This window comes from Lynx canadensis, chromosome C2, assembly GCF_007474595.2.
Source record: "Lynx canadensis isolate LIC74 chromosome C2, mLynCan4.pri.v2, whole genome shotgun sequence".
In the NCBI taxonomy this organism is placed as follows: Eukaryota; Metazoa; Chordata; class Mammalia; order Carnivora; family Felidae; genus Lynx; species Lynx canadensis.
Window position 1 is genome coordinate 46355812 of NC_044311.2, and position 18233 is coordinate 46374044.

Consider the following 18233-nt stretch of genomic DNA (forward strand, 5'->3'; position numbering starts at 1 on the left):
TTAATTTAGGGCTCTCAGTATTTCATTGGTTTCCACTGTTTATCTTTTTTTTTTAATTTTTTAAGGTTTATTCATGTTTTAGAGACAGAGACAGAGCATGAGTGGGGGAGGGGGAGAGAGAGACGGAGACACAGAATCCAAAGCAGGCTCCAGACTGTGAGCTGTCAGCACAGAGCCTGATGCAGGGCTCGAACCCATCAACTGTGAGATCATGACCTGAGCTAAAGTCATACACTGAACCAACTGAGTCACCCAGGTGCCACTCCATTGCTTATCTTTAATCAAAATTTCTAGATTTCAGAGATTGTCTGACTTGAAATATGCAGGGTCGATTATGAATTCAAGCAAAAACAGCTCTTGGTAAGGGAGAGATATGGTTAGGATAGCATTTTTCAGCTCTTAGAATACACAGGTTTTCAGTAATGTATACTTCTCTGAATCCCTACTACCTTCCGACTATTTGGACCAGTTTACAGAGGAGGAAAAGAAGTTCAGAGGAGCTCACGCAGCTAGAAAGCGACCACTTCAAAATTTGAAGCCACAAATGCCTCATTCCAAAACTTGTAGTCTCTCTGCCAAACCAAGTGGCTCCCAGAAAGGTCGTTTGATGACAGAAACAGTAAGAAGCTGAAAGGAGAAGACAAAGCAGCAGCAAATGATTAGAGAAGAGAGAACAATCTATGATATAAGGAGAGGCTGTCCCATGGTACTTTGCACAGCAGACAGTGGTTCTGTGAAAACACAACCATCTCCTGTCTGCATCTGCCGAGTCCTGCTTTTTCTCTCCCTGATCACTTCTAGCAGCTGGCCTTAAGCATAACTGCCTCTTTCTCCAATGCTTCTACTCCTTGACTTAACGTAACATGAAAGAAGATGTGGGGAAACAAGTGCTGACTCCATAGTCTTTTCCTTTTTCAGCTACAAATTATTCCCACCATTGTCCATCTATAACACAATTTTGCACTTTATAGATTTCACATTGTATATGGATTGTTCTTTATTTTTACAAAGATGCTAAGAAGAGCACCCATGTATTTACTTGCAAGATTATTCTAGTAAAATTAACAGTCCTTGGCTGTTCTCAAAAAAAAAAATATTCTTGTCAGTACTGAATTTTGTAACTCAAAGTTGAGATACCAGAAGATACATTACTGTATCACAGGAAATGGAAGTGAAAAGTAAAGTTTTTGAGGAAGTAATCTTGATAAATAAAATGCATTGCTATGGAGTCATATGTTAACTTGGAAGGCTGAGTTTGGTAAAAGAAAGCATGTCCAATCTTCTAAACTTTCCTTAATCCTCCATTGTACATTTTTAACCTATAAAATGGGGATATTAATCATAAATACTTTAGAGGATTGCTCTGAGAATTACAGATAATGTATGGTAGAACAGCACAAAATAATCTCTAAGGTGATACTTTTGTTATTCAAAAATACTTACCAGCTCAGAAACATAAAATGTCTGAGAAATGAGGAAAAAAAGCAATTCACTTTTTAAAATTCGCTTCAGTAAATGAAAAATTAGCTTAATTTACCCATTTCCCAAAATCTTGCCTTAAAGGACACTCTACCTGATTATATTCAGTTAGCATGAAATTACTTAAGAATTTTTAGTAGTAAAGAATACTTAAATAAGGCAAGATTCATTAAATACGTACATGTAGTAGGCACTCCTCTATGTACATTAGAAGTCCTAACTCACTTAGATCATACAACAGCCCACTGAGGGATTTGTTGTTATTATTATGATTACAATTGTGTAGATAAAAAAATTGAGGTAGAGCATAATTTGCTTCAGATCATATACTCAGTAAGTGATGGTATAAGTGGTTGGTCTGGAAAAATGAGTGCAGATTTGGCTTTGACCTTTACTAGCTGCAACTTAGGGCTTCTGCATGCTTCCTCATTGTTAAAGTATAGGAATTAGACATTCTCTAAGACCCTGTAATACCATACTCTGAAATAATTGTAGGAATGTGTTTGATGTACTATTGACCATGTATTTTTAAGTTTTTTTCTTTTGGGTAAACTGCCCAGTGACATGTCACGAATTTCCTAGAAAAGTTATCAGAAATAACAGGGAGATATTTTTTTTCAGTGCTATCAAATATGGGGTTTGGAGATGGGGGTTGGGTGCTAGGACACAGCTATTTAAAGTTGAAAACAGGGCATTAAACAAAAACAAAAATAAACTATTGGGGCCTCATCAAGATAAAAAGCTTCTGCACAATGAAGGAAACAATCAGCAAAACTAAAAGGCAAACTACAGAATGGAAGAAGATATTTGGAAATAACATATCAGACAATGGGTTAATATGAAATACCTATAAAGAATGTATCAAACTCAACACCCAAAAAACAAATAATCCAGTGAAGAAATGGACAGAAGACATGAACAAAGACTTTTCCAAAGATGACATCCATATGGCTTACAGACACATGAAAAGATGGTCAACATCACTCATCATCAGGGAAATACAAATCAAAACCACAACAAGATACCACCTCACCCCTGTCAGAATGGCTAAAACTAACAACTAAGGAAACAACAGATGTTGGCAAGAAGGCGGAGAAGGAGGAAGAGTTTTGCACTGTTGGTGGGAATGCAAACTGGTGCAGCTACTATGGAAACCAGTGTGGAGGTTCCTCAAAAAATTAAAAATAGAGCTACCCTACAATCCAGCAATTGCCCTACTAGGCATTTATCCAAAGGATACAAAAGTACTGATTTGATGGGGCATATGGACTCTAGTGTTCATAGCAGCAATAGTGACAATAGCCAAATTATGAAAAGGCTCAAATGTCCATCAACTGATGAATGCATAAAGAAAATATGGTGTGTATGTATGTGTGTATGGGTATGTGTGTGTGTATATATACATATACCCATACCCATACACACACACACACACACACACACACACACACACAAATTGGAATACTACTCAGTAATGAAAAAGAATGAAATCTTGCATTTGCAACAATATGGATAGAGATAGAATATATTTTGCTAAGCAAAATAAGTCAGGCAGAGAAAGACAAATACCATATGATTTCATTCATGTGAAATTTAACAAATGCAACAGATGAACATAGGGGAAGGAAAGGAAAAATAAGAACAGAGGGAGACAAACCATAAGAGACTCTTAAATACAGAGAACAGACTGGGGGTTGTTCGAGGGGAGGTAATTGGGAGTATGGGTTAAATGGGTGATGGGCACTAAGAAGGGCACTTGTTGGGCTGAGCACTGGGTGTTATATGTAAGTGATGAATCACTGGGTTCAACTCCTGAAACCAATACTACACTGAATGTTAACTAAATTGGATTAAAATAAATAAATAAAAAGCATTAAAAAGAAAAAAAAGATAACCAGGGCATTAAATAACTGTTAGTGTGAGCATAAGAGAACTTTTAAAATTTTGGATTAGATAAAATGAACAATAAAGAAGAAAAATATGACAACATTCCTATAAAACAAAAAGAAAAGAAAATATGTTATAAGACCTGGAAATTTTCCAGGTAAGAATTTACAATTATAAAATAACAGCCAGTAAATTGACAGCTTTTGAATGACCCAGTTACTAATAAAATACAGGATACTTTAGATTTTCAAAGGCAAAAAAGTATGGAATAAAGTCTATACAGTATTACTTGGAAATAAATATTACAAATTTGGTGTAATATAAGATGAAATGTTCAATTTTGTTTTGCTTTTACAGGATATGTGTTTTGAAAACTTAGGTATTATGAAACATGGGGACTTAATTTCCATGATATTCAGTCTGGACTATACACAGCCACTCTCAGATGAAAATGTCACAGTGACCGATACAATATTTGTTGATACTCCAGTACGTTTGTACTTGCCAAAGAGAAAGTCAGAAATCCGAAGACCAGCTGTCATCTATATTCATGGTGGTGGTTTTTGCTTTGGAAGTTTCAGTAAGTTTATCACATAAGGAAAAAACTATAACTGGCAATATGTTTTTGGTATAAGAAATATTTAATATAAATATACATACTTATATGTATAATAGGGATAAGTATAGCTATAAATATTAGATATTGAACAGATGTAGACATATGTTTGGAGAAAAATAGGCAGACCATTATTTCTGTTTTTGTTTTGCTTGGTTTTGATAAGCTCTTTCTTCTCAGCTTCCATATTGAATCAGCTCATATCAAATGAAATAAGACATGAAGGAGTCAATTAGTACAACTTCTTTTCTGTGACATTAGAATATATTCAGGAGCAGAAACGTTGAAGTGATATGGATGTTGTAAACAGTAAATCGGAATCACATGTTGTTGGTTGCTACAAGATCAAGTTTGTAAATACCAATAACAATAATGCTAACAGTTAGTAAAGCTTAGAATGATAGCTAGTCTCAATTCTTGTAAAGGAAAACACAAAATAGACATAGGTTACATTAAACTCCTTCTTATGAAGTCTAATTTCCCCCTTCATTTCTGGCTATGATTTAAGAGGAATAGGTAGAAGATTCAAACCAAAAACATGAATAAATTTTCCTTCATGAAAGCTTTGGAAAACTCTTTGATAGAATGGTGCTGGTATATCTGGAGGAGGCACCATTCTATTTAATTAAACAAATGAAGAGAATGGAGGAAAGATAAACAGGTAAGAAGTGATTTTTTTTAAGCTTTTGCCTTTCTCTAAGCCTCATTGGATTCTAAATAGTGAGAACCTTATAAAAATATGTGCATATAAGAAGCTACACTTCACCAAACAAAAGTTATGAGGATTAGTCACAGAGAAAATTGGCATGGAAAATTGATGAGGCACAAACACTCAGATGAATATACAAAAGGCCAAAACAGACTGAAATTTTGGCTTTCCAGATTTCTCCTTCCTAGCTTTCTGACAACTAACAAATTAGAAATAATATATAGTCAGTAAAATTTCATAGTGACTTGTCAAAAGAAAATTATTTACGTGATTTAAATGGAGGTTAGAGAGTTTAGTTGGCCAGGCTCACTTGAAAATCATTTGATGACCCCACAGGTCCTCACTTGAAGAAGGATGATGGGATTTGGGTTTGGGTTTTGGTTAGGATAAGCTGAGAAAAATTGAGTCCTTGTAATTCCAGCTCAGGAGGCAATATTCAACTTTAACCAAAACTCGTGGGTGGGGCTTGGTCCCTGTGTTCATGTCCCTTGGTTGGTTGGTTGGTTGGTAGATTCTTTTTTTTTTTTTTTTAATTTTTTTTTCAACGTTTATTTATTTTTGGGACAGAGAGAGACAGAGCATGAACGGGGGAGGGGCAGAGAGAGAGGGAGACACAGAATCAGAGACAGGCTCCAGGCTCTGAGCCATCAGCCCAGAGCCTGACGCGGGGCTCGAACTCACGGACCGCGAGATCGTGACCTGGCTGAAGTCGGACGCTTAACCGACTGCGCCACCCAGGCGCCCCGGTTGGTTGGTAGATTCTTGAAAACCATCCCAATAGTCACTATTGAATTTACGATCATCCTTACAAGTATAGGATGATAGCTTGCCTCCAAGACAATAATTAGTGAAAACAATTCTGCTTTTTTTATTTAATTTATGTATTTTGAGAAAGAGAGAGAATGCAGTAGGGGTAGAGGGAGAGAGAGAATCCCAGGTAGGCTCTGAGTTGTGAGCACAGAGCCCAACATAAGGCTCAAAGTCATGATCCATGAGATCATGACCTGAGCTGAAATCAAGAGTGGGACACTTAACTGACTGAGCCACCCAGGCAGCCCAGTCAAAGCAATTCTAGGAGCAGGTAATAGGATGCGGTAAAGATCAAGACTCTTGGAAAGATGTGATTCATAGGTGAATCTTATAACATCCAGGGAAGCAGGCATTCTGAATGTCCTTCAGGAAGTCCTCATAAAGATTGCTTTCTTTCTCAAAGATTTTAAAAGATTCTGGAAAGTGAATTCTAAAGCACACACTGTGACAAGGAAGGGAAGGACAGTCATGTCGTACTTCTAGTAATGTATGAAGCCCTAAGACAGTGCTTCTCAAATTTTAGTGTCTCAGCATGACCTAGTAGACTTGTTAAAAACTGTTGGGCCTGGCCTACAGAATTTGTGATTCAACAAGTAATGGTGGGGACCGATGATTTGCATTTCAAATTAATTTCTAGTTGCTGTTGATGATACTGATCCGGGCACTACACTATGCTTGACTGCTTGTGGAGATCAATGACCTGTGCCCTGCGGTGGCTCAGAAATCCTGTCCCATGTATCTGAGTTCTGTCTCTCATTCGTGTGTCACTCACGGCCTGTTTGACTCTAGGCCTCCCAGTGCCTCCCACTCAGCTAGAGAGCAAGCTTGTTGCTATTTCAGAGGAAAGAGGGTATGAAGGATTGTATGCCCTCACATTTCGAACGCTGTGTCCTTGGCTCAATCCCCCCTTCTGTAAGTTTGTTATCCACCATATCCATCCTTGGCTCACTTCTTTCTAATATTCTCACAGGAATATCAGACAAAATCTGTTGACAAAATCACTCTTTCTCCCTTTGCTCCATATCATATATCTCTTTCCTTCTTATTTGGCTTCATCAGTGTATCTCCACCAATACTCTGTTTTTTTTGCTTTTTAACTTTGAAAAACATGTTATGCTCATTTTTATCTTGAAAAAATATTTTTCCACTTGGCCATGAATTCCTCTGTCTCATTAGTCCCTTTGATTTCCCTTTCCTTCTCAGACCAATTTCTATACGCTGTAGGTTCTAGGACTTCCCTATTTCCTTCTTTACCCACCTTTAATTAATTCCTCGATCTCTCTACTCTAGTGCATTTGATGAATACTAGTCTCTTCTCCTCTTTGACATTCTCACTGCTGCTCCTTTTTCTTTCTATGACAAAGTATCTCCTAGATTTCCTCTGTTATTCATTGTTTTCTCATCTCACTCCCTCTCTCATTTAAAAACAAACCAAGCATGGGGCGCCTGGGTGGCGCAGTCGGTTAAGCGTCCGACTTCAGCCAGGTCACGATCTCGCGGTCTGTGAGTTTGAGCCCCGCGTCAGGCTCTGGGCTGATGGCTCAGAGCCTGGAGCCTGTTTCCGATTCTGTGTCTCCTTCTCTCTCTGCCCCTCCCCCGTTCGTGCTCTGTCTCTCTCTGTCCCAAAAATGAATAAACGTTGAAAAAAAAAATAAGTAAAAACAAACCAAGCAAACAAAATAACAGGTTTCCCATACTTACTCTTCATGAATATTCTTGTCCCCCAGAATTCTCTCCCTATCTTTGGGATTTGACTGTACATACTCTCTTTTCCAATCCCCGATCTTCTCCAAATACCCACATGCTGCTGACATCCAGTCCTGAATCTGCTTCTCTGACACTATTCCTGAGTCCTGATTCCACATATACACCTATCACTTAGACATTACAACTGGACAAACCACAGACATCTCAAGCTCCACATGATCGAGTATAATTTATTGTCTTGTGTCCAAATGGCCTCAGAAGAAACAAACAAAAGAACCACTATTGATCTAAAGCAACATTGAATGCTCTCAGTAAATAGCACTTATGATCAATTAATTATAGTTCCTTAGCACTTACATCTAATTACCATATCCCATTCATTGTACTTCTGAACATTTTGACTTCATTAACACAGTTTAGTACTTCGTCATCTTTTACAGATAATCTTCCCTGATGTCTCTGCCTCTTCCCTGCTCAACCTTATTTCATCTTCTACACTTAGTATACTGGATCTTTCTAACATGCAAGTCTGATTATATGATTTCTTTGTCTAAACTCTTCACTTTTATCACTTAATAAATTTAAATCCATTAGCATAGTGTTCAGATTTCCAGGTTCTTACATATTTAACTTGCCAATGCTCTCATTCATAATTTTGTTTCAGTCATACTGAACTTAATATTTAGTTCCCCACCGACCTGTGTATTCTTATTTCTATCTCTGCCTGTGCTTTTCTAGTATGTTCTTCCCATCTTACTGCTAGAAGACTTTTGGTCACCCTTTTATATTTAAGTAAAGTATCATTTTGTGTGGGGTGTGTGTGTGTGTGTGTGTGTGTGTGTGTGTACTTTTCCTTGGCTCTAAAAGACTTTAGTAATGTTTCCATGTGTCCATTGCAGCTTGTGTTTACCTGCTGGCAGCAATCCTTGTTTTATTTTAGAATCGTGTTGCATGTTTGGGTTAGCCTCTCTCCAGGAAGTGGGATCACCACTGAGCATCTAGCTAATAAGCACATTCCTTATAATGAAGGTTAAACAGATAAATGTCTTCTGGAAAAAATATACTGAATTACTGAAAGGAACTTGTGTTGTTGTTGTTCTAGAGGGATTCTTAGTCGAAATGCTTTCACAGTATTTCTTTTTTTTTTTTAATTTTTAATTTCATTTTTTTACTTTATATCCAAATGAGTTAGCATATAGTGCAACAGTGATTTCGTGAGTAGATTCCTTAATGCCCCTTACCCATTTAGGCCATCCCCCCTCCCACAACCCCTCTAGTAACCCTCTATTTGTTCTCCATATTTAAGAGTCTCTTATGTTTTGTCCCCCTTCCTGTTTTTTAATTTTTTTTTACATTTATTTATTTTTGATAGAGACAGAGCACATGTTGGGGAGGGGCAGAAAGAGAAGGAGACACAGAATCTGAGGCAGGCTCCAGGCTCCAAGCTGTCAGCACAGAGCCAGACGTGAGACTCGAACTCACAAACTGTGAAATCATGATCTGGCCGAATTTGGATGCTTAACCAACTGAGCCACCCGGGTGCCCCTGTCCCCCTCCCTATTTTTATATTATTTTTGTTTCCCTTCCCTTATGTTCATCTGTTTTTTATCTTAAAGTCCTCATATGAGTGAAGTCGTATGATATTTGCCTTTCTCTGACTGACTAATTTTGCTCAGCACAATACCTTCCAGTTCCATCCACGTTGTTGCAAATGGCAAGACTTCATTCTTTTTGATTGCTGAGTAATACTCCATTGTATGTATGTATGTATGTATGTATGTGTGTGTGTGTGTAGATATAGATATAGATATAGATATAGATATAGATATAGATATACACGCACCACATCTTCTTTATCCATTCATTCATCGACGGTCATTTGGGCTCTTTCCATATTTTGGTTCTTGTTGATAGTACTGCTATAAACATTGGGGTGCATGTATCCCTTCAAAACAGCACACCTGTATCCCTTGGATAAATACCTAGTAGTGCAATTACTGGGTTGTAGGGTAGTTCTATTTTTAATCTTTTGATAAACCTCCATACTGTTTTCCAGAGTGGCTGCACCAGCTTGCATTCCCACCAGCAGTGCAAAAGAGATCCTTTTTCTTCGCATCCTCGCCAACAGCTGTTGTTGCCGGAGTTGTTAATGTTAGTCATTCTGACAGGTGTGAGGTGGTATCTCATTGTGGTTTTGATCTGTATTTCCTTGATTATGAGTGATGTGGAGCATCTTCTCATGTGTCTGTTAACCATCTGGATGTCTTTTTTTTTTTTAATTTTTTAAATGTTTATTTATTTATTTTTTTTTTAATTTTTTTTCAACGTTTATTTATTTTTGGGACAGAGAGAGACAGAGCATAAACGGGGGAGGGGCAGAGAGAGAGGGAGACACAGAATCGGAAACAGGCTCCAGGCTCTGAGCCATCAGCCCAGAGCCCGACGCGGGGCTCGAACTCACGGACCGCGAGATCGTGACCTGGCTGAAGTCGGATGCTTAACCGACTGCGCCACCCAGGCGCCCCTTAAATGTTTATTTTTGAGAGACAGAGAGAGACAGAGTGCAAATGGGGGAGGGGCAGAGAGAGAAGGAGACACAGAATCCGAAGCAGCCTCCAGACTCTGAGCTGTCAGCACAGAGCCTGATGCGGGACCTGAACTCACAGACTCTGAGATCTTGACCTGAGCCAAGTTGGATGCTTTAACTGACTGAGCCACCCGAGCACCCCAGAACTGGATTTCTTTTGAAAAGTGTCTGTACATGTCTTTTGCCCATTTCTTCACTGGATTATTTGTTTTTTGGGTGTTGAGTTTGATCAGTTCCTTATAGATTTTGGATACTAACCCTTTATCTGATATATTGTTTGTAAAAATCTTCTCACATTCTATTGATAGCCTTTTAGTTTTGCCAAAAGTTTCCTTCACTGTGCAGAAGTTTTTATTTTCATGAGGTCCCAGTAGTTCATTTTCTCTTTTGTTTCCCTTGCCTCCGGAGACGTGTTGAGTAAGAAGTTGCTGTGGCCAAGATCAAAGAGGTTTTTGCCTGCTTTCACCTCTAGGATTTTGATGGCTTCCTGTCTTACATTTAGGTCTTTCATCCATTTTGAGTTTACTTTTGTGTATGATGGAAGAAAGTGGTTCAGGTTCATTCGTCTGCATGTCTCCGTCCAGTTTTCCCAGCACCATTTGCTGAAGAGACTGTCTTTTATTCCATTGGATATTCTTTCCTGCTTTGTCAAAGATTAGTTGGCCATATGTTTGTAGGTCCATTACTGGGTTCTCTATTCTGTTCCATTGATCTAAGTGTCTGTTCTTGTGCCAGTACCATACTGTCTTGATGATTACATATATATATTAATTGATGGTTACAGCTTTGTAGTATAGCTTGAAGTCTGGGATTGTGATGCCTCCTGCTTTGGTTTCTTTTTTCAAGATTGCTTTGGCTATTCAGGGTATTTTCTGGCTCCATACAAATTTTAGGATTATTTGTTTTAGCTCTCTGAAGAATGCTGGTGTTACTTTGATAGGGATTGCATTGAATATATAGATTGCCTTGGGTAGTATTGACATTTTAACAATATTTGTTCTTCCTATCCAGGAGCATGGAATCTTTTTCCATTTTTTTGTGTCTTCTTCAATTTATTTCATAAGCTTTCTATAGTTTTCAGTGTATAGATTATTCACCTCTTTGGTTAGATTTATTTCTAGATATTTTATGGTTTTTTTGTGCAATTGTAAAAGGGATCGATTCCCTGATTTCTCTTTCTGTGGCTACATTGTTGGTGAATAGGAATGCAACCTATTCTGTGCAACCAGTCAACACACCAATTTCTGTGCGTTGATTTTATATCCTGCAACTTTGCTGAATTCATGAATCAGTTCTAGCAGTTTTTTGGTGGAATCTTTTGGGTTTCCGTATAGAGTATCATGTCATCTTAGAAGACTGAAAGTTTGACCTCCTCCTGGCCGATTTGGATGCCTTTTATTTCTTTGTGTTGTCTGATTTCAGAGGCTAAGACTTTGAATACTATGTTGAATAACAGTGGCGAGAGTCGACATCCCTGTCTTGTTCGTGACCTTAGGGGGAAAGCTGTCAGTTTTTCCCCATTAAAGATGATATTATCGTTGGGTTGTTCATATATGGCTTGTATGATCTCGAGGTATGTTCCTTCCATCCCTACTTTCTTGAGGGTTTTTATCAAGAAAGCTTTGTGTATTTTGTCAAATGCTTTCTCTGCATCTATTGAGAGGATCATATGGTTCTTTCCTTTCTTTTATTGGTGTGATAAATCATGTTAACTGTTTTTCAGAATCAGCCCTGCATCCCAGGTATAAATCCAACTTAGTCATGCTGAATAATTTTTTTAGTGTATTGTTGGATCTGGTAGGCTAATATCTTGTTGAGGACTGTTCATCAGGGGAATTGGTCTGTAGTTCTCCTTTTTAGTGTGGTCTCTGTCGGGTTTTGGATTCAAGGTAATGCTGTCTTCATAGAAAGAGTTTGGAAGTTTTCCTTCTATTTCTATTTTTTGGAACAGCTTCAAGAGAATAGGTGTTAACTCTTCCTTAAATGTTTGGTAGAATTCCCCTGGAAAGCCATCTGGCCCTGGACTTTTGTTTTTTGGCAGATTTTTGATTACTAATTCGATTTCCTTACTGGTAATGGCTCTGTTCAAATTTTCCATTTCTTCCTGTTTCAGTTTTGGTAGTGTATATGTTTCTCAGAATTTGTCCATTTCTTCCAGATTACCCATTTTATTGGCATAAAATTGCTCATACTATTCTCTTATTATTGTTTTTATTTCTGCTGTGTTGGTTTGTGATCTCTTGTCCTTCATTCTTGATTTTATTTATTTGGGTCCTTTCCTTTTTCTTTTTGTTCAGACTGGCTAGTGATTTATCAATTTTGGTAATTCTTTCAAAGAACTAGCTTCTGGTTTCATCTGTTTTTTTTTGGTTTTGATAGCATTAATTTCTGCTCTAATCTTTATTATTTCCTGTCTTCTGCTGGTTTTGGGTTTTATTTGCTGTTCTTTTTCCAGCTCCTTAAGGCATAAGGTTAGGTTGTGTATCTGAGATCTTTCTTCCTTCTTTAGTAAAGCCTGGATTGCTATATACTTCGCTCTTATGACCGCCTTTGCTGCGTCCCAGAGGTTTTGGGTTGTGGTGTTATCATTTTAATTGACTTCCATATATTTTTTAATTTCCTCTTTAACTTTTTGGTTCCCCCATTCATTCTTTAGTAGGATGTTTTTCAGTCTCCATGTATTTGAGACCTTTCCAAATTTTTTCTTGTGGTTGATTTTGAGTTTCATAGCGTTGTGGTCTGAAAATATGCACGGTATGATCTCGATCTTTTTGTACTTACTTAGGGCTGATTTGTGTCCCAGTATGTGGTCTATTCTGGAGAACGTTTCATGCGCACTGGAGAAGAATGTACATTCTGCTGCTTTAGAATGAGATATTCTGAATATATCTGTTAAGTCCATCTGGTCCAGTGTGTCATTCAAAGCCATTGTTTCCTTGTTGATTTTTTGATTAGATGATCTGTCCATTTCTGTGAGTGGGGTGTTGAAGTCTCCTACTATTATGGTATTACTATCGATGAGTTTTTTCATGTTTGTGATTAGTTGATTTATATATTTGGGTGCTATCCCATTTGGTGCATAAATGTTTACAATTGTTAGGTCTTCTTGGTGGATAGACCCCCTGATTATGATATAATGTCCTTCTACATCTCAATACAGTCTTTATTTTCAAGTCTAGATTGTCTGATATAAGTATGGCTAATCTGGCTTTCTTTTGTTGACCACTAGCATGATAGATGCTTCTCCATCCCATTATTTTCAATCTGAAGGTGTCTTTAGGTCTGAAGTGGGTCTCTTGTAAACAGCATATAGATGGATCTTGGTTTCTAATCTATTCTGTTACCCTATGTCTTTTGATTAGAGCATTTAGTCCATTGACGTTTAGAGTGAGTACTGTAAGATATGAACTTATTACCAATATGTTGCTTGTAGAGTTGGAGTTCGCTGGTCCTTTTTAGTCTTTATTGCTTTTGGTCTTTATTTATTCGTTTGTTTATTTTTTCATCTTTTCTCCCATCAGAGAGACCCCCTTAAAATTTCTTGCAGGGCTGGTTTAGTGGTCACAAACTCCTTTAATTTTTGTTTGGGAAACTTTTTATCTCTCCTTATATTTTGAATGACAGCCTTGCTGGATAAAGAATTCATGGCTTCATATTTTTCTGATTCAGCACACTGAGTATATCCTGCCACTCCTTTCTGGCCTGCCAAGTTTCTGTGAATAGGTCTGCTGCAAACCTGATCTGTCTTCCCTTGTAGCTTAGGGACTTTTTTATTTACCTTGCTGCTTTCATGATTCTCCCCTTGTCTGAGTCTTTTGTGAATTTGACTCTGATATGCCTTATTGATGGTCGGTTTTTGTTGAGTCTAATGGGGGTCCTCTGTGCTTCCTGGATTTTGATGTCTGTGTTTTTCCCCAGGTTAGGAAAGTTTTGCGCTATGATTTGCTCACATAACACTTCTACCCCTATTTCTCTCTCATCCTCTTCTGGGACCCCTTATAATCTGATGTTGTTCCTTTTTAGTGAGTCACTGATTTCTCTAATTCTTAAATCGTGCTCTTTTGCCTTAGTCTCCCTCTTTTCTTCTGCTTCATTATTCTCCGTATGTTTGTGCTCTATATCGCTGATTCTCTGTTCTGCCTAATCCATCCTTGCCACCGCTGCATCTGTTTGAGATTGCAGCTCAGTTTTAGCATTTTTTAATTTCATTGACTAGCTTTTACTTCTTTTATCTCTGCAGAAAGGGATCTTATCTATTTTCGACACCAGCTCGTATTCTTATTATGGTGATTCTAATTCTGGTTCAGACATCTTGCTTGTATCTGTGTTGGTTAAGACCCTGGCTGTTGTTTCTTTCTGCTCTTTCTTCTGGGGCTAATTCCTCTGTTTCGTCATTTTGATGGGAAAAAAGGCATTAATGAGGTAGAAAAATTAAAATTAAAAAAATATTAAAATTAAAAAATTACAAACAATCACACACACACAAAATGGAATAAATGATGCTAGATCCTAGGTGTGTTTTGGTCTGGGTGTTGAAAGTGCTTGATAGATTAGAGAAAAGGGAAAAAAAGAAAAAAAAAGGAAATCGTTTGAAAATTTTAAAAAATGAATACACTGACGTAGACTAAAATGAAATGACGGTAGTAAAATAGAGTTTGGAAAAAATTACAAAAAAGTAAAAAATATAGTAGAAAAAATTTAAAGAAAAAGTATTTTTAATAAAAAATGATAATAAAAATGATTTTTTTCTCTTTCTGTATTCAATAAAAAGAAAAAAAAGAAAATCGGATAGGTGGACTGGCTAACAGACTGAAATATGACTGAAATTACATCGTTTTCCCCTAGAAGTCAAAGTATGAAGCACTTGACAGGCCATAAACTAAGTAGGTGGTGAGACTTGTGTTCTTGAAGAGTGAGGGTGGCCCAGTTGGGCGGGGCTTAGTGTCACAGCTCTGCTAGTTGTCATTCTCCATCCTCCACTAGATGGCGCTGCTAGCCTACTGGAGTGGATTGTTGTGGCGCTTGTAGGTGCATATTTGCATATGTGGGAGTGATGAAAATGGCGACACCCAGCTACCCAGTCTCTAGTATCGGAACTCTGTTCTCCTTGATCAGCAATCACGCACCCATCCTTCATCTTTGGTTTCCACCCACTCCCCCCTTTCACACTGTCCATGACCAAGCCCCAGGCAGCACCTCCTTTCCGAATTTTTTCTCAGATGCAGCTGCCTTCCCCAGCCCCCCCTTCTGAGGGACTGTGGCTTTGTCTCTATCCCTCTGTGAAGGGTCTTATTGAACAATGGCTGGGTGCTGGCAGCACGTAGGAACACTTGCTGGACCCTGCTGCTGCCGGTGCCCTGAGAATGTGGCCAGGTGCCAGCCCGCCCCAGAAAAAGTTTGTGAGATAGTGTAGCAGCAGCATTTCAGGGATTTTGGAAAATCACAACAGACATCTGGCACCAGGCTTCACCCCAAATGATCTTGTTCTAGCACCAGAGAATGGGGCCATTCTCTGGGGTCTTCTGGGACCAGGTGGCCTCACAGCCTCCAGCAAATGTCCTTCCAGCAGTGGAACTGTTCTCCCCGTGTGGCCTGAGAACCTTCTGGACCCAACTCTGCTCCTGGGGATTCACCCTTCCCACCAGAGCATTGCTAGTATCGAGCTGTGGAGTTTCAGACTCTGCACTCCTCCTGTTTACAGTCTTAATGGAATTTAAACCCTCTCCTTTCTCCTTTCTCCCTTTTTAGTTCAGTCCCTGTGGCTGTTTCCAATTTTCCACTTTCTCTTCAGCTGCTTTTGGGGAGCGGTGCTTTTCACATATTCTTCCCCCCCGCCCACCATCTCCATCCTCTCCCTGCATGAAAAGCAGCTCCCTGCCCTCTGCGGTTTCTGTCTCCCCACGTTCACCTCTCCATGCCACATACCTGCTGAATTCTGTCATTCAAGTTGTGTAGATTGTTGTGTTAATCCTCAGATCAGATTTAGTGTTGGTCTGGCTGTATTTCATGGACGCAAGACACACAGAAAACTTCCATGCTGTCTGCCATCTTGGCTCCTTGCTTTCCTAGTATTTCTATATCTTTTTTATCTCCTTAATGTTTTCTGTAAATTAGAGTTCACATATAATTTAATTTATACTAGGCATTTGTAGTTGGAATATTATGCTTCCTTTATAAAATACATTTTAAGATATTCTGAGATATATAAAAAGATAAATTAATGAGGCCAATTTGGCCTCATTTGTCTCAAAACAGATGCATTTTAAAAATTTATTTATTTTGAGAGACAGTGTGTAAGCAGGGGAGCAGCAGAGACGGAGAGGAGAGAATCCCAAGCAGACTCTATGTTCTCAGCACAGAGCCCAACATGGAGCTCTATACCACCAACAGTGAGATCATGACCTGAGCAGAAATCAAAAATCTAATGCTTAACTGACTGAGCCGCCCAGATGCTTCTCTAAAGAGATGTATTAATACCCTTAAAGTTCTTATAAGGTCTATGAAATATCCAAGTATCTATATACACATTACCTGGGTCTTCAGAGCAGAAGACAAATGCTCACAGATAGGAAAATATCACTTTGGAAAATACTTGGAAGTTCTCCTGATTATCATGTTGATTTCCCCTTTGTTGACAAATGCAATGATTGTGATCAGTAGTTCCTAAAAAATGTGCAAATTATCATTCAGGATGCATGTTCCAACATTTTGTTCAGCAAATTCCTATTGTGTCTTTATTCTGTGTCTTGGCTTTATATTTGTGTATTGTTTATAGATATGTGAGAGCTTATATTTATAAACTAGAAAGGACTTAGATAGCTTCTATTTTTTGACAGATCAGGACATATATAATATAACTATTTATTTATAAATTTCATTTTTCCTTTTTTGTTTCCTAGGCTTCCTATTTTTTCTTCTTTATAACTTGAAGTTGTTTTGAGAACTAAGAAATATAAGAATATCTTTCTCTAGTCGATTTATTTACATAAAACAGTGGTTGTTATTTTTCAACCTCAATACTAATACCTTCCTGTTTCTACCTGGGTTCTACAAGTGATATAAATTCAATTATTGGACATTGAAGAGGGAAAAACATGAGCCAACAAGTTTTATCAGAAATATGGTGTGACTTCGGACAGCTGGAGATAAAGAATAGGAAACAAAAAACTTAAAATGACTTTTGCTTTATGATAAATAAAAAGTATTGGGAGATAAAATGAAGACAGGTTTGAAATATATCATTGAGGTCTTTCATTGTGGGTATCAGTGACTTCTTATGTCTTGTACATTTTGGTATTCATCCACCCATTGCCTTTTCTTGCAAATTATCAACTCAGTCTTGAATGAAAACATTTGTCTACCTAAAAGGCTAGTTGATTTATTTTTCTGTTTTCATGGTATTCACATACCCAGTATTTAATTAGTTTTTAATTTGAAGTTTTGTTAATGTGCAGGAGACATCTTGGAACAGCTTCTCTGAATTTCTAGGATCTTGTGGTAAATAAAGAAGTAGCAGATGTCACAGAGTTGCCAAAGTTATGTGGCCAGGTTACTGGTAAATTGGGTTTGGAGGTACCTGGGGTTAGAGACACATGTGTACTAGGGAGAGAGGGGATGCCTTATGTGCTAAAATGAACATGTAAGAGCAGAAGGTTTATGACTCCTTGAATAGATAGACTGCAAACAAAATCAGTGCTGTTGTTGTGGGATTGGAGTAAGAGAATAATTTTCTTTGGCTTCACCAAGCAGAGGTTTGATTACCAAATCAAGTTAGCTATGCCTGAAATATCAATTAAAAAAATAATTCTCCTTATTTGTCACCATTGCAATGTAAACCATTCCTCAGGAGTCCACTATCTCATATTCTTCTGTGATTTTGGAAATCTCTCACTCGCCAGAGCCTCTCTCAAAATTAAGTTACTTTTCTTTAGACTCTGTCTTCAATACCAAGGTTATTACACCATTTCCTAATGTGACATATGCAAAGAATATGGAGATTCAAGGAACCGTATTATTGAGTGCTGTGGTTTTACAGAGTCAGTGTATCTATTACTTTCTTTCCCCCCAAATTCTAAACCAACTGAAGATTATATACAAAATTCAAATAAACGACAGTCAAAACATAACCATTATTTCTAAAGAAGACTTTGGGAGAAAGTGAATTTAGGTACTGAGTTAGATTGACTCATCTGTGGTGGCTGGCCCTGCTAACCAGCCATGCAGTTCCTCCCTATGGAACTTGCTGCCTGAAAAAGCAAGCAGAGTAAAACGCAACAAGCCACAAAATTTTCTTGAGAGGATCATTGTGTACAGGCAGCGGATGCAAATAGAAAAAATAGAATGGCCCAAGGCTACTTTCCCTTCCTCAAAACACCAATCTGCAAAGTCATCTTTTCATCACTGGAGACAGTGACAGAGGAGACACTCCTCCAGACTGT

The 18233-nt window shown here is 38.0% G+C and overlaps 1 protein-coding gene across 1 annotated transcript in view; it reads left to right on the top strand.

The window, feature by feature from the left end:
- AADACL2 (arylacetamide deacetylase like 2) overlaps positions 1–18233 on the top strand; it is a 35055-nt gene that overhangs the window by 532 nt on the left and 16290 nt on the right. Inside the window, exon 2 of the mRNA XM_030329756.1 lies at positions 3724–3946. Within this exon, the coding sequence (XP_030185616.1) occupies positions 3724–3946 (223 nt within the window). The remainder of the gene's footprint in view (positions 1–3723; positions 3947–18233) is intronic.